Source organism: Labrus mixtus, chromosome 3, assembly GCF_963584025.1.
Source record: "Labrus mixtus chromosome 3, fLabMix1.1, whole genome shotgun sequence".
Taxonomy (NCBI): domain Eukaryota; kingdom Metazoa; phylum Chordata; class Actinopteri; order Labriformes; family Labridae; genus Labrus; species Labrus mixtus.
Window position 1 is genome coordinate 4,393,932 of NC_083614.1, and position 25,596 is coordinate 4,419,527.

Sequence of the window (25,596 nt, forward strand, 5' to 3'; positions counted from 1 at the left end):
TTTTAAAATCAAAATTCTCCCTGAATGAAATCAATAAATGTGCCCTTGTTTTCGACCGTGTAGGTCTTCCTCAGGCTTAGGCACAAAACATTAAAGGTGCAGAATGAGAGGCTTGCAGACTGTTGGAGTGAAAACTGCAGCAGTCAGAGCAAGAATGAGGAGAGCTGCTTTCACTTTCACTTGTATTTATAGGCTCTGGGAGCATGTTCGTACTTGACTTTCCGTGTTGTGTTTTTAACCCCTTTTATGCCAATCTGTTTTTAACCCACCACCAAAATAAATGAATTTAATCCCCTTACATGTTTATAAAGTGTTTTTAATGAATTTATACTTGAATATTAAGTTATGAAATGAATTATTTATCCTTAAACCTTTGTATTTACTGTTTGTTTTAAGATGATATGTATTTATTGATGTTTTTAATCCCCTGTCTATTTTAATGAGCTTATTTTTTAATATCAATGATTTATGATGAAATTAATTAATCATTAGGGTTATTACAGGGGGGATGGTTAGGTTTAGGCAAGAAAGTGTGAGAGGTTAAGGTAAGGGGTTAGGTAAAGTAGGGGGCACAGTGTCCTCTGGGGGACGCTACGAGGGGCACGGGCACTCGTGGGACGATGGTTATTAAAATATACTTAAAAACCTCATTAAAAACAATGGTGTTTCATAAAAGCCCTCTAAGACAGTAATACAATTTGGATAAAAAGGTGACCAGACCACTGTGCAGGAGATGCAGGCGGAGCTCTATTGTTAATTAAAATCCTCTGGTTTCCTAGGGCCTCTGATAAAACCATTTGAGCATTGTCCAGGCGACGGTCATTGCTAAATAAATATATATAAATAACCATAAAGGAGGTATAAATATTAGATAAAAAGAAAGACCTTAAAAGTGCTCTGAATTGAAAGAGTTAAAGCTGTCTAAAAAATGTATGCATATATAAAGTGCTCAGAATAAATTAAAACACTTCATTCAGCAACACTTGTTGTTCTTCATGTGCATGTGTTTGTTATCAGATAAAGTACACAGAATAAACACTGTTACTGTGTGTATTTTATTAGAGATAACAGTGCGTATTTGTGCGGACGTGATCAGTTGATGTCATCATCACAAACAGACGTTGCTTCACGTGACGCTACAGAGGAAAGGACGTCTCATGTATCTTAAAACATATTTCCTCATTTCCTCTCTCCTCTGCTTCGTTTCCTTGCATCTCTGGTGGGAGTGACTAAGATGCAAGTGGATGAGGCCAGTGGAGGACAACTGGATGCAATTAAGGGAACTGAGACGTACCCCATGGGTGGAGATACCAGGGGAGGGGAGGGTTTTTTTTTTTACCAGAATCCAACTTGTGATGTCACAAGTTGAGCACATTTGAAACGAAGCATTTTTCTCTGTGTTGTAAGACTTATGCAGACCACAAACAAAGGACTGGATGGTTTTATTTCACATTTTGTGGGTCGGTACACTCAGGTTATAGATATGTTCAAAAACACTGTCAAAGTGGATTTTTAACCACATGTCCCCTTTAAGTTAAAAAACAAAATGTGTAGTCTTAATTTTTTCAAGAAACGTTTGATTACATGATTTTTATTTTTTAGATTCCTCTATACTTGGTCCTGCACTCTTGAAAACATCACAGCAACAATAAAAACAAGCAGAAATACATGAATGTGTTTTAATTCAGCGTCAAACACTCTCGATGCTCCATGGAGGTAAAACACCTTTGGAATCAGTTACTTCCTCATGATGTGACCTTGTTCTACCATAATCATCAATCTGTCTCACAGATCGTTTGAGAAACACATTTTAGATTGTCTGGAAAATGAATCAAACTCTTTAAAGAGCTCAATATGTGTGTGTGCTTTTAAAACACTGAGCACAACAGACACAACATTTAAAAGAAGTAGCAGTCAATTCCTAAAAAGTGTAACATTGATATAGAAAATAATATTTTTGTGCTGAAGGCAGAAATATTAGGGGAGAATACAGATATATTTACTGAAACACTGATATCGAAAAAAGGCAACAAAAACGACAAACACATATTTATCGACTGCTTTTAAAGATTGGAAATGTATACGACTTGATGTGTAGGTCACTGAAGGATGGGAATATGTAAATGACACATTAATATGTACAGACAAACATTTTCAAACCTCATTAAAAAGAGACAGGAGGACTTTAAAATCATGAACCACAGAGCTAAAAGTCCAAACACAGAAATAAACCGGTCTCAATGTAGGTAAAAGTCCAACACTTCACAGCATTTTCAAATTGCTTTACACCTTAAAACGAATAAATATTGATGATTATTATTAATGCTTTGGTGAAGTTTCATCACAATAAAGTTGATTAAGGCCACGCATATTTGCATATTTTAGTTATTCCTTTGAAAAAAAAAAAATAATAATAATTACGCTGCCTCATACAGAGCAGGAAATGTCCGTCAGTAAATGTCCGGCAGTGAGCTGTATTTTCTGTCCCAGTATCCTCCAGAGAAGATCCAGTCCTGAGAGCTGGTGTGGGGATTCTGCCCCTGCTGGAACCACCTGGAATTACAACAGAGACTAATCAAGACCTACATCACTCCAACCAGCTAAAAGATTTGAACTAGGGATGGGTGGATGAAGACTCTTTCTTTCTGTTTGTGCAGAAAAAAGATTCAGACCTTGGATCATAACATCCACATCTAGTGGCTGTAAAGTATATGAGTGTTGTTAAAGAGGGACTGAATCACCCCCACTTACTGCATAGATACTATTGTGCAACATGGGGATGTTTTTTTTTTTTGCATTGTCCTACTATGGAGCCCCTCAAGGGACAATGGAGGTCAAAAAACAACTACGAAAGAAATAGCAAAATGTTCCCGAGACATTGTTCAAGATCTCAAGAAACTTTGCGAGATACAGAGAGAATAATATTCGATCTCCTGAAGAAAATGTTTTAAATCTTCAGAGACTCTTCTTCAGGATCTAATAAAGACTTCTTTGGATGTTGCAATTTTCAAGAGAACCAGAGGAGAATTTAGGTGTGAACTAAAGAAGGAATTCACCTGAAATTCAGAGCTCCAGAATCATCCGCCCATCTCTATTCCAAACTCAAACTAATCAGAGAAAGTGAGGAGGGGGTGAAGGTAAAGCATGCTTCATTAAAGATTTGAGAATTTTCATGAAAGTCAGCAGTTTTGGTTTGGCTCATTTAGCCTAAAATAAAGTGACTTTTCTGTTTAACAGCAGGGAGGGAAATCAATTCGGGAGAGAAGACTCAATGTGGCGTTCAAGTAAATCTGTGAAACTGTGACTCTACCATCAGTGAATAACGAATCTGAAAACAGACTGCAGGACACAGTGAGAGGTTAGATTTGAGTGTAGAGGATGAGAAACTACAGAACACAGGATCACATGACACACGTGAGCAAGCAGCTCTGACCTCGGGCCGAGGGCGGGACTCCTGAACATCAACGAGAGGACGCAACAGAAACACAAACATGAAGATAAAATGGAGATTTAGGTCGAGCAATTCAGAGCAACAAAGTATGAAACATTAGAGTAAGAGATGATAAAAGTAGAACAGGAAATGAATGACACTAGATGAACTTTTAGCCACAGGGAAAAATGCTCACAAAGTTCATGTCATTTATGAAAATGAAACATTTGTAAGGCTTACTTTGAGCTGACAGTGTTCACAGATATGAATGTTTCCATGCATCTGTTTTCTACACATCTGTAGTGAATATGACGAGACTAATGCAGCGGCTGCTTAGCTTTAGAAAAGGACTCAAAAAGGCTAGCTAGGTCCTGCTCCAAGTTTACAACATCAGCAACTCCAAAGCTCACAAATTTACAAATTAATTTCTGTAACCTAGCAACAATAAGCACCGGTAAGAAGTGCTTTGAAACTGAGATCATGTAAAACACAGGCTTACTAACAAAAGACTACAACTGCATTTATGTCACAATTAAAGTAAATAAATAAATGAGCTGATTGTATGAGATCCAGGTGAGTAAAGAAAGGGTTGTTCTTTGAGTTCTACCTCGTCTTCCACTCCTCGTCATTCTTTGAACGGTTTTTGCGAGTTGTTCTTTGTTTTTCCTCCAATCTCTTCTTCTCCTCACTGGCAAGGTCTGTTAGATAAAACAACATCAGACAGTTTGCAGATTGATGTCTTTTATTTTTCTGTTTCTTTTGTTGTTCCTCACTAGTTTCTTACCAATGTCCCCATTCTCCATGGCTCGTATGTCCGGTCTGAGTCTGCAGTCGGTCTGAGGGATCACTCCCTCCATCTCCTGCCGCAGCTCGTTCAGCTGCATCGCAAACGAGGTGAAACTGTACATCTGCAATTCAAAAAAGAATAATATCACAACCTCACAGCTCACAAACAGGAAAGAGAAACTCAAATTGTTTCTGTGATCTGTCAGACCTGTGCAGAGTTTGGTGGTCTGGGAGCGATCCTCCACAGCAGCTGGCTGCCAGGAATCACGTCCACCGTGTCTACAGTCGTAGACGCAGCGCCGTCCTGCCCGTCACTGCAATCCTGAGCACAAAAACCACACAAACTGACACGTCTTTATCTGTCTTTTTTCTATGCAGGATGCATCACTTTATGATAACTGTGTGTGCGGCTTGCTGCTGCTCCTTCATACCGCCTTGCTGCTCTTCTTCTCCTCTGATCCTTTCTTGTCACTTTTCTTGTGCGTCTCGAAGGCGGCCGAGTCGACGACATATAAACACTCTGTCCACTTCCCATAAAGAGCACAGAGCTTCTTTTTGCTGAAGAAACAAGCCAACAACCGTCAGGAACAACCACAAGACCAAGGCTTCTTCGTCTCGGAAACATCAAAATGCCCTCGTGTTAAAGCTAGGATGAAAACGGCTAAAAGAAAAGGACGATTTCTGGACATTTTTGGACAAACTAAACATTCAAGGCAAGTTTATTTATGTCGCACATTTCCACAACAAGGCAATTCAAAGTGCTTCACACAAGACATCAAAAGCATCATGACAGAGGAAAGAAAATAAACATTAAAGTAGAAAATTAAAAAATCACTGAAATTATTAAATCTGAAAATATGTTCAAATGAAAGTAATTCAAATGAAATTAATTCAAAAAAATAAAGTAAAAATATAAAAAGAGTTAAAAGTTACAGTGCAGAGTTGAAGTTTAAAATCTTATTAAAGCTGTTTAATGAAAGGCAGCTGTAAACAGGTGAGTCTTCAACCTGGATTTAAAAGAGCTGAAAGTTTCAGCAGACCTGCAGTTTTTCTGGGAGTTTGTTCCAGATATAAGGAGCATAGAAACTGAACGCTGCTTCTCCATGTTTGGTTCTGACTCTGGGGACAGAGAGCAGACCTGTCCCAGACGATCTCATGCTGTTTCTTTGTTATTCAAAATAACAAAGATACAGCAACATCTCCCCTCTGTGTGCTAAAGAACTTCTTAAAGTGTCCTTTCATCTGTTTGTCTATTTGCATTTCAAATATTTTGCCTGAATACCTTTGGTAAATCAGTATTTCAGGCCGCTTCTTTCCTGTTATTCTCCTGCTCCATCTGTTTTCAGTCATCAGGTTTATTAGCAGTGTTCTTTTGGAAACGACTTTTCCTTCATTTCTGACTGAACCGTCTGTTTTTCTTTGTTGTTTTTATTGGAACTTTGTCAGCCTTGTAAAATAATCCCTCTTAAGCTGCCAGGAAGAACATTGTAATGCAGCATATTAATAAAATAGCACTTAACACACTGCTCAAGGTTTAGCAGAAAGTGAAGATGGATCTAGTTTTATTATAAATATATATCAATTCAAAGACAGACTGATCTTTGTAAATTGGAACACCATTGTAATTTGTAGAGCTTGTTTTCTCTGCAGACATGCTGCAGTGATGTTTTGTACTTTCTGCAAAGCTCTTTATTCTTTAAGTTCTTGTGTTGTGTGTGTTGATCTTTTTATTCATTTACACATCTCATGAAGGCTGTAAAAGTGAAAACTAATACAAATCAACCTGACATGTTTTCTCCTTGCAGTCTGTCCACTTTCATTTTTTAATTGAAGCGCTCCTTTTCAAAAAGCTGTTATTCACTGATTATTTGCATCACAAGTTAAATTTTCTGTGACCGCTTCTGAACACCCTCTGTGGTGACTCCAGGAATAAAAATATGTCCTGATTTAAAAAGATGAAGTATTTCTAAAAGTCTAACTAAATCACGTTTGTTCCCATGAAGGGGAAGCTGAAGAGTTACGTTTTAGTTGTGTTGTTGCCTTTTAAATAATTTAAGATCTCAAATATGAATCTACATAAGAAGTAACAAAATAAGAAAAATGTGCACCTTTAGTTAAGTTTTTTTTGGTATCTTTATTTCAAATTCTAACTAAGAATTAGGGCTGTCAAACAATTTAATTATTTTATTGTGATTAATCGCTGTGTTTGAATAATTAATCCTGACTCGTCACATTTTTATTCACATATTTAAAATACCATTGTTTTGCATTTCAGCACAATTTTTGTCATGCTTTTATTTTGAATTTCTGTAATGTCCAAAGGGTACTTTACTTCCTATTAGAATTCAAACCTGCTTGTTTTCAAGATATATTTTGGGGCTTTTTGTCCTTTTTATTGTAGATAAGAGTGGATAAAGCTGAAAAATCAGTGACAGAGAGAGTGGGGAATGAATTGTGAGAAAAGAGCCACTGGTCAGATTCGAACCCAGGCCGCCCACTTTGCGGACTATAGCTTCTGTAAATGTGGCGTGCACTTACCACTAACCTAGTCCCTCTAAAAACCTCCTGTTATTTTGAAATAAAAAAGACAATTCCGGTAGATCAAAGGTAACGACATTGACATCATCACAGAAGAAGGGACTCGAATCAAAAACGAAATGAAAACAGCTAAACTGTAAAAAAGTGAAAAGTTTGATGTCTTAAGGTGGATATTGCTTTGACTTGTCAACTGAGCTGTCTGAGTGTTTGTTATGAGACCTTCAAAGATGCAGCTGTATTGTTCTTTTTCATCACTGTGACTACAGGGAGACACTGGAGTCTTATCTATGGTGCACCTAAAGGGACAAATAAAACGCTTGGACTTAGGCTTTAAAGGCTTAATATGTGATTTTTCACACTTAAATATAATATAAATCAAGTATATCCTCTGAAAATAACTCTGTGAGTCATGACTGTCTACAATGGGTGTAACACCCGAGTCCCACTGTCTGTGATGTTTTCAGAGTTTTCAGAGTCCTATCTTCAGTTTGTTTACATCGTTAGGACGGCCGGCTGACTCCTCCCCTCACGTATAAAAGTTGTTTAATTGAGGGACTAGAGAAAAGAAGAATAACATACTGTACTCACTGCTTAACTGTGTTTCTAGATCATGCTCATTTCAGGTAAATTTACATGCAGTGTGAAGATACGAGCATAATAAAGATCGCTAGCATTAGCATGCTAACACAACAATGCACCGCGAGTTGTTTTGGTTTCATGCTGGTGCTCAAGGGTGACATCTGCTGGATCAAAAAATCACATATAAAGCCTTTAAAAGCATTTCATGAAAAGTAATGATTCTTTTTATTTTGTATCAAACCTTCAGGCTTGTTTTACCCTAAATGCTTGAACACTAACCCGTATAAAGTCTGATTTATCTGGGTCTCCATCAGTGTATATAACAGAGGACATAGTTAACCGTGTGGTAAAAGAAGTGTGAAGACAAACAGTATGGAGGGAAAGTGTTTCATGGAGAAGAGGCATCTAATGAACGTGGAGCCTCACATGGATGAAAAGTGAAGCAGCCGACATGGCAGCAGCAGATTCAGAGCACAGAGACTTTACCCATGGGGCAAAGTGAACGATCATTATTTTCCCTCTGTTGTTCTTTGATTTGTAGTTGGAATAATTTCAGTGTCTCCAACTATGATCTGAGTTTCAGTTAACTTTGCACAAAGACAGCTGATAGAAATGTCCTTCAGAGAACTGGTCACTGGTTACTCTGACGACGTGTGCGTTTCCTCAGAATTTAAGTCAAATTATGCAAGTCTTTCTGATCACTTTAAGCCTTACTTACCCTTTATCCAGAATGTAACCTTCGACCTTGTGCAGCTCTTTGCCAAAAAGACCACATGGTTTAAAGTTCAGGCAGCACTTTTCACCCGTTCTTTGTGGGAAAAAAAGAGAAAAACAGGAATTTATCCTCTCACTCGCTCACTGCAGGCTGAGTCACAGAAAGAGCTCCTCTGTCCCACTTCCTCCTGAAACATCCAACTTCCTCAAAATATTGAACCTGGACTCTATCAGACTGGTTTTTAAGTGAGGATTTTAAACACTTTGATGTGAATGGACTGGATGATGTTCTTACTTGTGGTTGATGATCTCAACACTTCCATACTGCTCAATCCACAGCTGACCCACGATGATGTTGTGAACACAGCATGTTGGATTTGTCCAGGTGTAGGCTTCATTGTACCTGCAGACGAAGGGATTTGAAACATCAGAGTTTTTTCAGGTGTAAAAGGAAGAAAAAGTAGGAAAAAGCCTTGACTATGTCAGGAGGGAGATGTCCTCGAGATATGCTGCAGGCTGGAGGCTCCGCTCACATTTGTTAATAAAATAACAGAAAACAATCGACTGCAACACTGTGAGCCATTTAGATCTGTTTATATATATATATATATAAATCTTTTCATATTAAGTCTTCTCTTTAATCGTTTGTATTAATGATTTTAAATGTTTTATGTTAATGTTTCTTTCCCCCTTAGTCATGATGCTTTTGATGTCGTTTGAATCGCCAAGGTGCTGAAGTGTCATATAGAAATAAATTTACCTTGCCTTAAGTTAATCTCATAACTTTGTTTCTACCAGAATTTCCTTACTTTCTTAAAAAAAAAAAAAAAAAAATGTTTGATAGTTTTTTATCCAAACAGGAAGCAAATCAACTTAGCTTGTGACGGTACAAAATACAAAATAAAAGCGTTTCAAAAACTGTTTAGAAAAATGTTTGTTTGAAATTCAAACGTGATTCAAAACTTGATTTCCTTCAAATGAACTACAGAAATTGAAGTTGTTTGTATTTATTTATTTATTTATTGATTTTACCGACAAGTTCAACTAATATGTTGCAGAAGGGACTTTACAAAATTAAGGAACCTTAATGTTTCAGGCCTTGTTGAAACTATTTTTGCCCTTTTTCAGACATGAACTGTGACTGTCCTGAATCTTCCTGAGTTGTAGTTCTCATACAGCATGCACCTCACAGGGGCGTGCAAAACTAACCACTAGGCCACCGCACGTGTGAATACATCTTTTTGTTTGTCTTTATAGGAAGAGTAACAGCTGATTGATTGACTTAACGAACAGAAGACGATAAAAAAACATCCTTCTTCATTTGAAACTGTCTGATGTTCTTACTTGGGCAGCTCCAGTGTGATTGTTCCTTTTGGCTCTGCTTCAACACTTTTACCCCAGAACTTGAGTTTGGGGTAAATTGATCCATGAAACACAAAGTCTTGTTCTAGACCCTCAGCGTGGAAGGCACTGACCGGAGGATGATGGCTGACCTGCTCCGAGATCAGCCTGAAGCCCAGATCGTCTCTGATACAGAAACAGAGAGATGGCAGGTTTTGTCACAGTTTGGAAGAACGTTTGGTAACCTCATGTGACACATGACTCAGAATGAAATAATGAGATGTATGAGCTCACTCACCTGACCAGTTCGTAGGTTTCTCCCAGCAGAGGGTTGAATGGTTTACCTGTGCGCTCCCACTGAGACGCCACAGCTGACACAGCGAATGCAGCCACACACTGAAAACCCACAAACACAAACATCTAATTAAAGAAAGGGACAGTTATTTGATATCTGTATGTGAAGGTTCAAATAAACGTTTTATCTAAAGATATAAAAAAACAACATATAAGGCCTAAATTCATTCTGATACGTGGAAATAGAAATGAGACAAATACACTTGTTGCGGTGAAGATCTCTGAAGTAAAAAACAGGATACTATTTTTAACCATAAACAGCTGTTACATGACTCCCTCAACTGCAGACTTCATTGAAAAAAAACAGTAATTATACTCACACAGGAGTTGTTGGTCTACGGTGGCCTTGATAATTTAGTTTGTTTTTTGTGTGTCCTAGATGTGAGCGAGCACATTTACCTTCATCCTCTCCACAGAGTCGGAGGATTTGTTGGCCTGGTGGATGAGGTAGGTGTGCTCCATGTACTCCGTCAGACGCTGCAGGAAGCTGAGCGGCTCGTTGAAAATCACCGGCATCGTGATCTTTGAGAGCTCCTGTAAAGAGACGAGAGGAGAAACTGAGGGATTAACAGAGAAAATTAGATAAAGTAACTTTCTGACTGAAATGTAGTATATATAATGTTTAATACTCTGCTTTAAAAGGGTCTTTACGTCCCATAAAAGTTGCAGGAACTTTTTCCTGGTCTTATCTGGAAGAACAGAAACGTCCAACCATATGGTGCATGCTGCTCAGAGCATAACGTATTTCTCAGAAGATTTTCAAAAACACAACAATGTAGTCTCAGTGATAATACCAACGAGGTTATCTTCTGCTTTGTTGAGGTTGTGATAATACATTGGTTTAGGGGTCTGATATGCACCAAAAGTTTAACTTTTTTACAGAACATATTATGCAGAAAATAACTAATGATGTGATTTATACTCGTGTCATCATGCAGTTTGTCCAGCAGAGGGCATTCTAATTCCAAAGTTTGACAATCCTCTCCACACTGTCTGCGGCAGATCTAAGCTGAATGGAGCTTAGTCCAAAATCAAAGAAGTGCTTGAAAGTGTGTAAAAAATGACACATGCCACAAATGTCACGCACATAACATTCCTCGATTAACTTCCCCCCCGTTGAAAATCTGAAGAAATGTCAGGCTAAAAAAAATAACAAATTGGTCAGAAAGAAGAAACATCAATTATCTAAGATTATTTTCAGCTCTGATAAAAGATTCCAACAGTGTTAAGTTAAGCATGTTCATTTATATCTTGCTATTACATTCCTTGCCAAAGTAGTGAACAGATGCACATTTCAATCTGTGGTGCTGAAGCAAACAACCGGATTACTGAGGCTTTCTGGATTCATACTCTGGAGGTTTATTCACACTTGCACATGAACTCCTGAAAAACACAAATTGCAGGAGTTTCTCCTGTCAGACCTCTAGTATTTAGACTGTCTGCACACGACAGGTCAATCTCTGTGTGCGTAATTAAACTGTTGCATGATGTGTTTTTGTTCTCCATGATGTTATTCTTTTGATGATACTGTGACTCTGTCAAACCACACATAGCGTTGATATTAAGGCACATACTTCATTCTAATGTTGTATGATTGACACTGTTGCTTCAGCGGAGCCCTCACTCCTGCCCACTCTCCTGTCCTAAACATGATAGTCTACCGCTGTGAGAACAATGTGTGAACAACCAGATCAGGGGGGGATTCCAGGGTCAGACCTCCTGAAATTGCACTTTACTTTTTTTCAGGAGTTCACATCTGAAAACGGCTTGGGACACATGAATATCTGATTCAATTTTGTGAAACAAAGAACCCAACTTTGCATAGACTATGGCTGATTTGACATGACACTTTTTTTTTTCCTCACCATTCCTATGCAGTTCCTCAGGATACTCCAGATACTGAAGTCATTTCTGGAAAACATCGGTGAGGGTAAACTAGCCCTAAAATAACACACACACACACACACACACACACACACACACACACACACACACACACACACAAACACACAGTCAGATCACTTTTTACAAGTTTTGTTTGATGCATTGAATCATGCTCTAAAATAGTCCTCATTAGAGTGAATGCACCAGACATATAATAGCTGCAGGCGTCATGTATGCATCATTAATAGTCGACTTAAGCCTGTGATGTATTGAGTGACATGTTGGAATCAAGCCCAAAGACACAGAGTACAAAGGACGTCTCACATTCAGCTGCATTTTTATCTCAGAAGTCCAACAGGTACAAAAAAAATCACCTGAAGACCTAAAAGGGTGGAGTTTGGATAGACATTAGTTTAGTATATAAGACAGGTAGAAATAATCTAGAGGGTCGCATACTGCTGAATTTAAATTAAAAAATCAACTGAAATAGTCCGGGCTGCAGTCTAAAGCAGCCTGTATGGATTAATAATAATAATAATACTAATTTATACTTTATTGATCCCGCGAGGGGAAATTTGTTTTTACACTCTGTCTAGTTAACATGCTACACAAACATAGGCTGAAATACACACAAATGCACAAACAGGATCCTATGGACATGCACTAATGGGGGGGTCTCGGGGTGGGGGGGCTGCCCACGGCGGGTGCTCCTGGGCTGGGGGGGGGGGGGTTGGGTGCCTTGCTCAGGGGCACCTCGGCAGTGCTCAGGAAGTGGACTGGCACCTCTCCAGCTACCAGACCAATTTCTGGACTTGGTCCGTGCCGGGACTTGAACTGGTGACCCTCCGATTCCCAACCCAAGTCCCTACAGACTGAGCTACTGCCACCCATTAGCTAACACCACAGACGGATTATTGCATTGCACTGTGACCTTATCAATATTTAACAGCTCCAACATACAGACTGCACCGTCTTTTCAGCACACTCCTTCTCTCTCTCTCTCTCTCTCTCTCCTGTGTGCAGGCCGGACCTGACTCTAAATTATTCACGGCCTGAAGCAGAAAGACCCGAGGTAGGATGTGGAGCTGACAAACAAAGATGGCCGACATAAATAAAACAGTATCCAGGAGATATTTTAGAAACAATAACAAAGCAATGTGGATGAGGCAAGGGGGGGGGGTTTAGGAAACCGTGGGCGGGTTAACAGTACCGCTGACCTATGCTTTGTGATCCCATTGGGTTGAGCTTCAGCCTTGTTGCCATGGTGATCCTCCTGCAACATGCTGCCGGGGCTGCTTAACATGACAGAGCCTTCGTCGTCCTCCTCCTCCTCCTCACAGGAATGGCTGGCCACAGTCTCAAAGCCGCTCAGGGAGCCCTCCGAGCCCGAGTCTGACAGAGGAGGAGACAAAAGATCAAATCAAAAAGGGATAAACAGCAAATTTAACTCCTGCTTTAGTCGCAGTTCCAACATAAATTAAAAAAGTAAGAGGAACTGTTCAGGGCTTAAAAATCTAATAGTGCTTATTAAGGAGGGTTTGATAATAAATCATGATAGCAGTTACACTTAGGCTGCGTTCACATTGCAAACCTTATTGCGCAATTCAGATGTTTTTCCTCTGCTCTGATTCCTTTGTTTAGCCGTTCACATTGCTTTTGATGTGGCCTGTATCAGACTGAAAGTGGTCCAAATCTGATTTGACAAGATCAGATTCCATTTGGTTTATACTGTTCACACTGTCATAAACAAATCTGATCTGCCTTAGACCGAAACAACAGTTGCCCAATGTGTTAATTAACCTACAACATGAGCTTAAATAATGCAATACTGTTTTTGATTATGAAGCCTGTTGTTCTTCTACAGCTCTGTTGAATATGAGAAATACAGGGGCCACACACACTGCAGACTTGAGTCTCTTTTTACCCTGATAAAACAAACAAAAGATCATCGTCATGAACACACAGTACATGTATTTCTCCTCATCGTTCTGTGTTATCATCCACTCACAGGTCACATCTCGAGATTGAGTCGTTGACAGCATGTGGACACATGCAGTTTATACTTCATAATGTGGCAATCTGATTTGAAATGATTCACTTGTGAAGATAGTGAATATATATGCCAGCCGGGAAAAAAGATGCTCCTTCTGTTATACACATGAAGCCAAGTTTGGGAGTTTGGAAACATCTGGATAAAATTGTGCAAAGGGCTTACATAGTAGTGTTCCTGTGTTTGCATCCATAATGTTGCATAATAGGGGCCTCTGTATGCGTAGTGGTGTGCATGATGAGAAGGATGAGCTCAGGTACTCTTGGCTGGGCAGCAGTGGGTGATCTAAAGGGGTGACCAGGGTGACCTGAACCCACTTGAATTCTGATTAAGCCCTCCCAAAATCCAATATTAACTATCTGGGATGTGTTGCAACCGGCTGTTAATAGTTTAATTATCATTTTAATGTGGCATAGTAAAGTATTAAAAGAATTCCAGATATCGAAAATTGTGATAATCATGATTTCATTTTTTTAATTGACTGTAAAGCAGATCAAAGAGCACACCAACAAAGGTCTGTGCGCCATCACGTGACAGCCTCCTTTTCCCAGCGCGCAAGTACTCATGCGTACTAGTCACACTTTGCATTGTGGGACAACTAAAAGATGCTATGTCAACATGAAAACCTACCAACAAAATTAATCTTGGGGTTGACTTGGAGGAGCGACGAGTTCAAATATTTAAGGCAACGTTTGACACTACGCACAGAAGTCAAATAAAATTAAAGAAGCCAACACAGTTGCACATTATCATATTTATAAAATTGAAATATTCTGAAATTAGGATGTGTAAAAAAATGGATCTAAAATGTGGAATTTTTCCTGTCAACAAATTACAAAAACTCCAAATGTTTGGAGAATAACTGCTGAATGTTTTACATAGAATCCTTTTTTCCCCATTTATTATAAAAATGTATTCAATTGTGAATAATATCAATAAAATATAAACAGTACAACTCAAAACCATGCTCTGCCACACAGAATGTAAACACCCACATGCATCTTCATTTATTTAACTCTCTACATCCCTGTCATCCACAGAACTGGTTACATGAGCTGTTAAAACATCTCTGAATAAAAGCTGTTTTGTTATGCTGATGACGTTTAAATATATACAACTAAAAAAGGAAAAAGTACAAGCTAAAACTATAAAGATTCTATTTGTAGTTAAAATGTGATTCCACCATGCAGGCATCACACCGTTAACACTCATTAATGTGGAAAATAATGATTTCATCACAACCAGGTGTCGATGTCTCTTACGTCACGCTGAGGAGCGGGAAACCAACCAAAGACATTCAGGTATTTCCAGCGTCCTGAAGGTGAATGAATGACAGAGCAGCGGGCGTGAGCGGGTCACAGAATCACCTGCAGCAGCGACCTCGATGTGTTCCAGAACTCGTCAACTCACCTGAAAGGGCGTCGTGGAACTCATCCTCGCTGAGCGCGCTCCGAGGCGAGGATCCCTTGACGACGGATTGCTCGAGTTCGTGGTGCTCTGTGGCGAGAGTCTGCAGCGCTTCAGAGAGGATCTTATTCTTCTCCACCTCCTGCTCCAATTTCACAGTGCGCACCTGAGCTCCACACACACACACACACTCACACACACACACACACACACACACACACACACACACACACACACACACACACACACACACACACACACACACACACACACACACACACACACACACACACACACACACACACACACACACACACACACACACACACACACACACACACACACACACACACACACACACACACACAGATAATTCATTATAGGCCGACTCAGAGAAACACACAAAACAACAGGAATCACAATCTTTCAAATTTTAAATGTTTCCATGGTTACAAACTTTGTGATCGAACTCCTGTCACACTTTTTGAAATCCGACTAGCTGTGATCAAACACACAGTTGACAGATTGACCCCTCCTCTCCACACTGTCCCCTCATCATCAGAAGCAACACACCCACCCAGACAGACACACAGACAGAGAGACGGAGAAGGTCGAGCCTTGTTTATCTGTAAAAGAAGACAGCTCGACGCCCCCCCGTCGTCTCAAATAACCTGCAGGAGAACATGACTCCTGAGGAGTAGACAGGATTGAATTACAGCTTCAGATACAAACCTCGTCTTTTAAAAACACACAATCGATGGTGATAAAGTGAAGATGTGAAGTATTTACAGCTCCCCCTTTCTGAAAATAAGACTTCTGTCTCCATCCAAGTACAAAACTTCTAGTCCAATATGTGAAAAGCCTTTGAAAATATGGTTTGTAGTAAACAATAGAACTACTGTTATTTACTCTTGAACCTGTTAGATGAACCTGAACTCCCTTCATTATTCACAAAGTGCTTTCAATAATCTGAGAACTGACTGTTATATGAAAAGATGCATCATTTCAATAACAGTATCTGTTCTCCTCCATCAGGGAAAGAAAAATAAATCTTACTGTGAAGCACAAGTTTGCAGTGATCTACAGAAACACTGTCTTTGTCTCTTATAGGCTTTGATAATGTTGAACACACACGCACACACGCATGCGCACACGCACACGCACACGCACACACACGCACGCACACACACACACACACGCACACACACACACACACACACACACACACACACACACACACACACACACACACACACACACACACACACACACACACACACACACACACACACACACACACACACACACACACAGTAGATTTTTCAACATCAAGCTGTTGTTTGATTCACTGATTTGTTTCCTTCTAAAAAAGCACCTCAAACTACCTATGAGTCCAACAGGTGCTCAAATCTTTTTTCTTTTTGTATTTCTATGAGCAAAATAAATCACGCTGACCCCCAAACAGCAAAATGTATCAGTCGTGAAAAGGGGCATTTTGACCACATTTGTTTGTTAGGCTGCTTTTGGTATGCAGATATAAGAACACAGTCAATCTTTTCCTTGGTTACTAAATAGTTTGGGATTATGGAAAATGCAGCCAAAGTCTACTTTTGCTCAGCTTAGCTCCGCCCACATCTTGTTTTCTGTAACTGTGAGTATAATCTTGGTCAGAAACTCAGGTCTGCTCAGGGAGAATTCTGCACTTTTTTTGTGAACTTCAGTCTCAAATGTGCAACTGAAGCTTGCCAAAGAAATGACCCAAAATTATGTTTCCTTCCACTATGGTTATCTGTGTCAGAGCGGACAGGTGAAGTGGTATAAGTGCTTTATAATGACAGACGACTGCTCACCTGCTTGCCTGGACTTTACAGAGAGATTGACCCCCTCGTGGGTGCTTCAAAAGTGATTCTGGGTCTCTTTTCTTCACAGGCAGAATGAACTCAGGCCTGCTGCTGCTCTATGCATACTGAGTGTGCACGCTGAGATATATTGTGCATGTTTTGAGTTATTCACATTGACAGCAGACCTTTTCATGAAGTGAGCTCAGAGATCCTGTGAGCCTTTTTATCCTGGCCTCTGCCTCAGCACACACAGCTCAAAAGGCTGCACAGGTGAGCGACAGGTGGGAACCCTGAAGGCACCATATACCGTATGTTAAACTGAGAACACAAAAATGTTTTTTTTGGACCAGCAGCCCCACCTTGCAAAAAAAAAAAAAACAGGAAAATATAGCTATCTAGTTGATGCATCACTGAGAGGAGGAAACCACATTTTCTATCAGCATTTTGAAAGACAGTTGGGTAGCTGTAATTCAGAATAAATCTATACTTTTATTTGCATATTGAGTTTAAAATAAACACAACACTCTGTGCCCTAAACAGCTCAGTGAGGAACCACTCCTCCCCTCACCTTGCAGCCTCATCTCAATGCTTTTTCCTTACTGATAAATTACCTACCCCACCTAATAGCCCCTAAAGGCCATCAACACAACCCATGCAATTCTACAATTCTACAATTCACTTAGCAGATGCTTTTATCCAAAGCGACGTACATCAGAGAGTAAGTACAACACAAGCAAGGATCTAGAAAAAAGGAACAATGTCAGTAAGAGCAAACGATCAGCTTTGAGTCTGATTGGACACACAGGTGCTGACAAGAAGTGACCAGAGGCAAAGCACAACATTGACGGCAGTTCTTGAGAGCTCTAATCAGTATAGAAACCATCTTATAAGTCGTCATTATCAAACAAAAACCATCGTCATTACCATCATCATCATCAATAATATGGAGACCATCATCATTAAGTTAGTAGGTATTCATAAAGAGCTGGGTCTTTAGCTTTTTCTTAAAGGTGCAGAGGAACTCTGCAGATTGAATGGAGTTTGGAAGTTCATTCCACCACCGGGGGGCGACAGAGGAGAAGAGTCTAGTCAGCGTCTTAGGACCCTGTTGTGAAGGTTGGATCAGATGCCATTCATTGGCCATGCAACTAAATGTGCAGCAACACATCACCGGGGTCATCACAGGTATTTCATTGAGTTAGACCCACTACACCTCAGGAAGACTCAACAGTGACCGTCCCAGAGTCACCGTCCCTCCATGCAAGCTCTCACCGCCCATCATACCCAAACCACAGAATTGTTTTTGTGCTTTTGTATCCTTATGTACTAATTTCAGCGCATCTCATTTCAAGACACTTCACCATTACATTTTGCTTTCTATATTGGGCGATATTCTTGACATATTTTATACAATTCTGGCCTTTTTGATGCTTTTAATATATTGTAATAAGAACAGAGATGGGTGTTATAACATGAATCCCCACATAAAGTCCTTGGTTCAGTGAGGTGTTTTTTTAAAGTTCCTTTTTTACATGATCACAGATACGGCACTAGTTGAGCACTCTATTTCTGTCCTGCAGAGATGTAATCTGTCCTCTGAATCCTTCCATTATAATCATATACACTGAATCAGACACAAAAACAACCAGTCTGACAGCTTATAATCAACGCGCCGCACTGAGCTGTATCATACTGAGGTATGACAATGTACCACCGCTTTTTATGAAACACATTGTTTTTACATGTTTTTCTTTAAAGAATAAAGCACATCACTGCATGTCTGAGAGATCTTTGATTATTGTATGATTATATAATCAGTTTTTTTGTTTCAGTGTACAAAGAAATGTGATTTTCTCCTGAGGCCCTTAGAAGATAAGAGACCTGAAAAGTCTGCATCTTTGAAGAAACAATGATCTGGTTAAATAGAAACTCTCCATTTTAATGTGCTGGAAGAAAATGTTTCACCGCTAAATATCATGAATCCGCTAAATAACAAAACCTTTAATTTTTTATATAAATGAAGGGAACGAGTAGTAGACTAAAAACACATGTTCAAACAGGGTCTGACACTCACCCCCTCCTGTCGGGAGAACAGACTCAGGCAGACACTCAGACTAGAACTTGTCTCATTGGACAGCTCACAGATCTGCTGCAACATCTGAAGAACGGAGGACGGGAACTCTGAAGGGACAAACAGAGAAATGTGGTAATGGAATCATTTAAGTATGTAAAACAACTCCAGATTGTAACAATTCAACGATTCTTTCACTTTTCCTCTCTATCGTGTATAATGCACATTCCAAGTCAAGTCCGAGTCAGTAAGTGTTTAAGCACGAGTCCAAGTCCAAGTCTTATGTCTTTCAGCCGTAAGTCCAAGTCTCAAGTTTAAAAGCACCAGGCCAAGTCTCAAGTCTTTAAGCAGTAAGTCTGAGTCTCAAGTCTTTAAGCAGTAAGTCTGAGTCTCAAGTCTTGAAGCAGTAAGTCTGAGTCTCAAGTCTTTAAGCAGTAGGTCTGAGTCTCAAGTCTTGAAGCAGTAAGTCTACGCTGAGTCGCAAGTCTTGAAGCAGTAAGCCAAACTTGTCATTTCTTTAAGCAGCAAGTCCACGTGTTGTTTCTGCAGTAAGTCTGAGTCAAGTCTGAATTACTTAAGAACGAAGTCCAAGGTCTTAAAGATTGAGTATTTAAACAGTAATTCCAAGCCAAGTATCAAGGCTATAGAATTGTAAATCCAAGACAATTCTCAACTTTTAATACACTAAGTCCAAGCCGAGTCCCAGGTCTTTATATTGTAAGTTCAAGTCGCTAGTTTCAACTTTTTAAACTGTTAGTCCAAGCCGAGTCTCAGCTCTTAAAGCATTCATTCCAAGCCAAATCTCAATTCTTCACAGGAAGTCAAATCTGAGTCCCAGGTCTATAAAAAGTAAGTTCAACCTGAGCGTCAGGTATTTACTGAGCAAGTCCAAGTTAAGTCTCAAGTCTTTAAGCAGTTAGTCCAAGACAAGTCTCAAGTCTTTAATAAGTAAGTCCAAATCAAGAATCAAGTTATTTAACATTAAGTCCAAGTCAAGTCTCAAGTCTTAAGAAGGCCACTCAAAGTCACAGCTCAAGTCTTTCAGACCAAATATAAGTCTAGTCTCAAGTTTTAAAGGCAAAGACTTTTCGATTCTTACGTCTTCAGTGATATAATTCAAGTCTAACCTGAGCCAAGCCTCGAGTTGTTTTGGTTAAAGTCCAAAGTGACAAATTTTATGAAAGGTTCAAGTCAGGTCTCAAGTCTTTAGAAGCCAATTTCTAGTGAAGTACTTAATTTGATAGTTCTCATTCCAATCGAGTGGTTTATAACAGATCCTCCACCGTTATTTTACAACAGAAAGACTCAATGGTAAAAGTTTTACTTTCATCCAGTCCGTTGTTTTTCAGCAGGGACATGAACGCTGCCACCTCCTCTTCCAGTCTCTTCTGGCTGGTCTCTGCTGCCTGTAGTCAGGGAGATAAGACAGAGGCTGTAGATGACTTGGGGATGGGTTCAGTGAAAACACACACAGGTCATTTTGCTGACATGTTTATTGTTGATGTTTTTGCTTCGAGCCACCTGTAGTGATTCTGTTAGCTCCCCGAGTGACATCCCCTCCTCCTCCTCCTCCTCGCTGCCCTGCTCCTGGGAGCAGTAGTGAGTGCTGTAAGCTGCATGATCCTCCAGAGCATCCAGCCATGCCTGAAAGACAGAAACATGTTTACTTTTGGTTCCTTTTGACAATCAAACTCCTGAATGATTAATTTACAGAGAAAGTCTTTTGATTTGTATGTTTCTATCTGCAACTTGAGATATTGAGGGTCAAATCCTGTTACAGCTGCCCTTAAGGTTTTAAAAGACATTATTTAAGCAACTGATTGTCAAGTCTTTTGTGTAGCTTTTTTATCAATCTGTCAAAAGGATTTGAAATAGTAGATCACATCTTATTGATCATATCCTCCATCATATTGGTGTATCAAAACAAGCAGCTTCCTGCTTAGCCATTTATCTGTCAGCCATGACGCAATGCCTGCAGATGACAGGATCCACCTCTTCCTTTATGGAGGTTTCAAAAGACGTGCCCCAAGGTTCGATTGAAGGACCCATTTGATTTTCCATATATATCGATAACCAGTGTGAAAATGTGGCTAATGTTTTGGACACCGTGTATCACTGTGCCTTGAGATATGTTACTGGTTGTAGATATAGGTTACAGTCATATACAATGGCCTAGTCTTATTTATAAAGCTCTTCTTGGTTTAGTTCCTTCTTATTTATGTACATAGCTTCAAATAACAAGAAGCCACTATGGGGTGCGTTCTTTTGATGTTTTTGTACTGGGAAAAGAGTGTTTAGTTTTGGTGCCCCTTCTACAGGGAACATTCTCCTGAATGACTTCAAAACAGGCAGATCCCCTTTTACTTAAAGCCTTTGTCTCTTTCTTAACTGAGAGAGAAGTGAGACCGTTGGACAGTGCCTTTGTTTTTCACTTGTGTGTGTTCACGACTACTTCACTTTATTGCATATTTGAATTGTTGTTTGCGCTTGACTTAATGTTTGTATACTGCTTCTTATGAAATGTTGTTAAAACTCCCCCCAACTCATAGGGCAGTTTTTGGAAAAATTATCTTCGATTCACCAGAAAAACTGCACTTCAAAATATTTTACAGGTTTTAAATTCATCAGGTCCAAATACGTATAAAATAAGTATAAAACTGATTGAAAGGGGAAAAAAAATGATGATTGGAAGTGAAGCTTAGCGAGATCCAAGCTTGTGTCAATGATTTACGGAGATTACCATCGGGTGTACTCTGAGAATATTAGAGGAAACAGCCAAATGAGAAATAAAACCTACTTTTCTCGTCGCCTCTGGGTCGTTCTTTGGCGACACTTTGAAGTGATGCACACTTTCATCGAAGCACTTGAGCGTAAAAAAGCAGTCATCTTTGGCTTTGATCTGGAATTGATGACAAAAGAATCCCCTGTGATTTACTCACATAATATTCACCACATCAATCAAAAAAAAGAAAAAAGTTCTTCAAATCTGAATGTTGGCTTACCAGACAGTGAGCATGTGTGAGGGACTTACAGCCTTGCCTTCTGATATTGGCAACTGCCTCTGACCTTCATATAGAGAGAGAAAGAGGTGATGTTTTTCTCTTATTTTCTTTTCACAGATGAGACATTTTCCGTGGAGGCTTGGAGTTATTTATCTGTCACTGCCACAGGCTACCTTTCTAATCCAAGTGTGCAGCACTTTCATCTTTTCTGTGACGGAGAAATGTTCACTTCTGACTCAAGGAGCACAGCCCCGGTAAGAGAAAGCACCTACTGTTTGGAGTACCAGGATAAAACCCCGTCCTGAAGGACCACCCAGTACGAGCGCCAGCCGAAAAATCTGGAGCTCTGTGGGGAAAATCGGCGAGAGGGGAATCAGTGGACTGATTTGAATTGATTTAAGTCATAATTAAGTCAGGGCTGAAAGGAGCAGAGAACAAAATCAGAAAAAACATTTACAAAGTTGAATACAGCTTTTGCTGAATTTAGAAACTCAACAAACAACAAGAGCTCAAATTCAAAGCTCATTACTCAAAGATCAGCCAGCCCGTTTGCATCAGTTTTCTAAGAGATTAGCTCTAAAACTAAACTTAAACTTTTGTTGTTTTTTCAAAAAACTTTCTTTACAATACCGAATGTGAATAGCACCTACACTAGGTGCGGTGAGAGTGATTATACTCAGCTCTTGATTGAAAAAAGAATTGGTGTAAAAGTGCTTCTGTATGCACCATGACTCAAACTAAACTTTACATTTTGTTTTTAAAGTAATGAGTCTACTTCTTAAACTTCTTCAGTGTTCAGCCTCATGTGCAAGTTTCTCTGCATCTCTACGCAGCTCGTACTTTCAGAGGCTCTCGGCACATTGTTGAGGTTTTTATGACCGACAATTTACTCTGACAGCTCTTGAAATGTTATTCTTTTGTCTGCAACAGGCTCCTGTTTTCAGTGACAAATCCGTACAAAGCCTTACATAAAAGTGTGCTTAAAGAGGTCTGAAAAAAAGCTTTTTGAAAATCAGCAAGTTTTAATCTCAGGTCCTTTTTTCAAAAAATCAGGAATCAAGGCAACATGCACCTCTTACATGACATGTCCTTTGCAACTTTTAAGTGCTCCATTAACAGTAATCATGTCTTCCTGCACCACAGCTTCTGCAGCTACAACAACATTTTATCTCACCTTTTAATCTATTTACTGAAGGCTGAATGTGCAGCTAAGAGTGTTTTTTGCAATCACATGGAAACCACAACAGATGTTAAAGCCTGATTGTATTTGTGCTTGTGTTTTTTTATATTTGCAGCACAGATGCATGCATTTGATAGGCTAAGTTGTTTTCTTCTTCATCTTGCCAGTTTTCTCCATCTTTAATGAACGAATTTCTCTCAATAAAAACAGATGTTTACCTTCCAGAGGAGTCCCTCAAACTTCTTGACATGTCGGGTCAAACCCTGCAGAGGTGTAAAGAAGAGAAACATAAAGACAGTTAAAAAAACAAACAAATCAAAGAAACATTTTTTTTCTCTATTACAAAAAAGAATTGGGCAAACTAAGATATTATTATAACCATTTTGTTTTCTTCTTCTGCATTCTATTATTGTTTTGTATAACATTATAAAAAAAAGAAAAAAAAGAATAATGATGTAAGAAATGAACTATGTTCGGAAAAATTAACAATGTTTGGATTGCCCAATAAACACAACGTTGCAAAAGAAAAAAAAAGAAACATCAGGGAATCCGATTATCAGCTGAGCATGTAACTCACTCGATGAACGATGATTTCAAGGACCTGCTTCATCGCTGAATCACTGGCCAGGTCAAACACTGTCTGCTCTATGAACGGAAAACAAAAAATGAGCCGGGATTTTAGTACAACAGAACTCGACGACAGTGAGGGGGGAGACAACTATGATTAAAGGTGACACCTTCTTCAAGAGGTGACAGCTGCTTAATCAGTCACAGCGATGTGAAATGAGTAAACTGTCTTTCAATCAAAATTACTTTTACAAGCCACAGTCCTGAAGCAATGTTGAGATGCACAATTTGTTCAAGGACAAGCGTAACTTTACTCAGTGGAAGCCTTTAGAGGCAAAGAGGAATCATTATTTTTTAATTCCATTTTCTAAATCTGACGTAAGTTAACGTATTATCCTCATTTTAATCTTTCATGATGTCAGTCTGTGAAACCTTAAACGCTTTATATGTGATTTTTCACACTTAAATATAATAGAAATCAAGTATATCCTCTGAAAATAACTCTGTGAGTCATGACTGTCTACAATGGGTGTAACACCCGAGTCCCACTGTCTGTGATGTTTTCAGAGTTTTCAGAGTCCTATCTTCAGTTTGTTTACATCGCCCGGACGACCGGCTGACTCCTCCCCTCACGTATAAAAGTTGTTTAATTGAGGGACTAGAGAAAAGAAGAATAACATACTGTACTCACTGCTTAACTGTGTTTCTAGATCACGCTCATTTCAGGTAAATTTACATGCAGTGTGAAGATACGAGCATAATAAAGATCGCTAGCATTAGCATGCTAACACAACAATGCACCGCGAGTTGTTTTGGTTTCATGCTGGTGCTCAAGGGCGACATATGCTGGAGTCTATGTCTATGTAAAAGGTTTTCAACAGCTTACGTAGACCCTTGAAGCCGTCTGGTGAAATTCTGGGTTTGATAACAGGGAACTATCGCGTCATGATTTGGCAGAACAAATTGTATAGCGCCCTCTGAAGACTCATCCTGGGATTACTCCGACAAACGTAAACCTCATGATCTGAAACTTTGCCCACGTTTAGTTTGGACGCCCGGCTTTGAAACACTATGTGAGTTTTAAAATAGAGATCGGCATAATTGGTCACATTTAAGATCCAAAAACAAGAAAATAGTAAAATGGGTCAAAAAAAGTATTTTATAATTTTTAGGTAACTTTTCTGAAAACAGGGCTAAAATTTTGTTAGGTGTTTTTCCAAGTGTTTATCATGATAATAATTCACCTTCTGCTTATCACCTTTTAGCCATAAGCAGAACTGAAAACTAATTCAATCAGGCTCAGAAAATGGAATCTCATAAACATTTACTCACTTGCCTCTCTGGGTTTCTCTATCACTATATTTTTCAATGTTATGTTTTTTTTATCCTTCATTTATTTTCTTTCAACTAAAAGCAACAAAGAGTCTGTCCCTCTCGTCCAGGCTCCTCTTCCCTGTCTGTGTGGGAAGAAGCGTAAAAGTAATGAGGTGTTTTTTTTTTTGGACAACAATAGAGCTGTATGTCACAGAGAAAGCAGAAATAACACGCTTTGAATTTCACAGTGAAATACATGTTAATGTGTTTCCTGAGTGACGGCTCGGCCAGCTCACCGTTCTTGTTCTTGACGTTGGGGTTGGCTCCGCTCTTCAGCAGCTTCAGGGCGCACTGCTTCTGGCCTCGATATGCCGCAGAGTGCAGCGGAGTGTTTCCCAGCAGATCTGTGCAGCCGATGTCTGGAGGGTTCTTCCTGTTGAGCTGCAGCGAACACACACACACACACACACACACACACACACACACACACACACACACACACACACACACACACACACACACACACACACACACACAC

The 25,596-nt window shown here is 39.5% G+C and overlaps 1 protein-coding gene across 3 annotated transcripts in view; it reads right to left on the reverse strand.

The window, feature by feature from the left end:
* Positions 1-1,426: 1,426 nt before the first annotated feature.
* The window catches only part of LOC132972006 (oxysterol-binding protein-related protein 1-like), a 29,771-nt gene continuing 5,601 nt past the window's right edge, over positions 1,427-25,596 (reverse strand). For 2 of the 3 annotated variants that reach the window (XM_061034845.1, XM_061034847.1), the window contains exons 7-29: positions 25,355-25,499; positions 23,755-23,822; positions 23,396-23,440; positions 22,270-22,343; positions 21,998-22,061; positions 21,793-21,894; positions 20,517-20,639; positions 20,320-20,401; positions 18,999-19,105; positions 15,087-15,249; positions 12,844-13,018; positions 11,608-11,683; positions 10,142-10,276; positions 9,687-9,784; positions 9,392-9,574; positions 8,343-8,450; positions 8,052-8,141; positions 4,648-4,774; positions 4,425-4,538; positions 4,215-4,338; positions 4,038-4,128; positions 3,434-3,454; positions 1,427-2,553 (exon numbers count right to left, since the gene is read on the reverse strand). In XM_061034845.1, coding sequence (XP_060890828.1) covers positions 2,451-2,553; positions 3,434-3,454; positions 4,038-4,128; positions 4,215-4,338; positions 4,425-4,538; positions 4,648-4,774; positions 8,052-8,141; positions 8,343-8,450; positions 9,392-9,574; positions 9,687-9,784; positions 10,142-10,276; positions 11,608-11,683; positions 12,844-13,018; positions 15,087-15,249; positions 18,999-19,105; positions 20,320-20,401; positions 20,517-20,639; positions 21,793-21,894; positions 21,998-22,061; positions 22,270-22,343; positions 23,396-23,440; positions 23,755-23,822; positions 25,355-25,499 — 2,418 coding nt within the window. In that variant the 3' untranslated portion in view covers positions 1,427-2,450. The remainder of the gene's footprint in view (positions 2,554-3,433; positions 3,455-4,037; positions 4,129-4,214; positions 4,339-4,424; positions 4,539-4,647; positions 4,775-8,051; positions 8,142-8,342; positions 8,451-9,391; positions 9,575-9,686; positions 9,785-10,141; positions 10,277-11,607; positions 11,684-12,843; positions 13,019-15,086; positions 15,250-18,998; positions 19,106-20,319; positions 20,402-20,516; positions 20,640-21,792; positions 21,895-21,997; positions 22,062-22,269; positions 22,344-23,395; positions 23,441-23,754; positions 23,823-25,354; positions 25,500-25,596) is intronic. The other variant, XM_061034848.1, reaches the window with a different exon arrangement.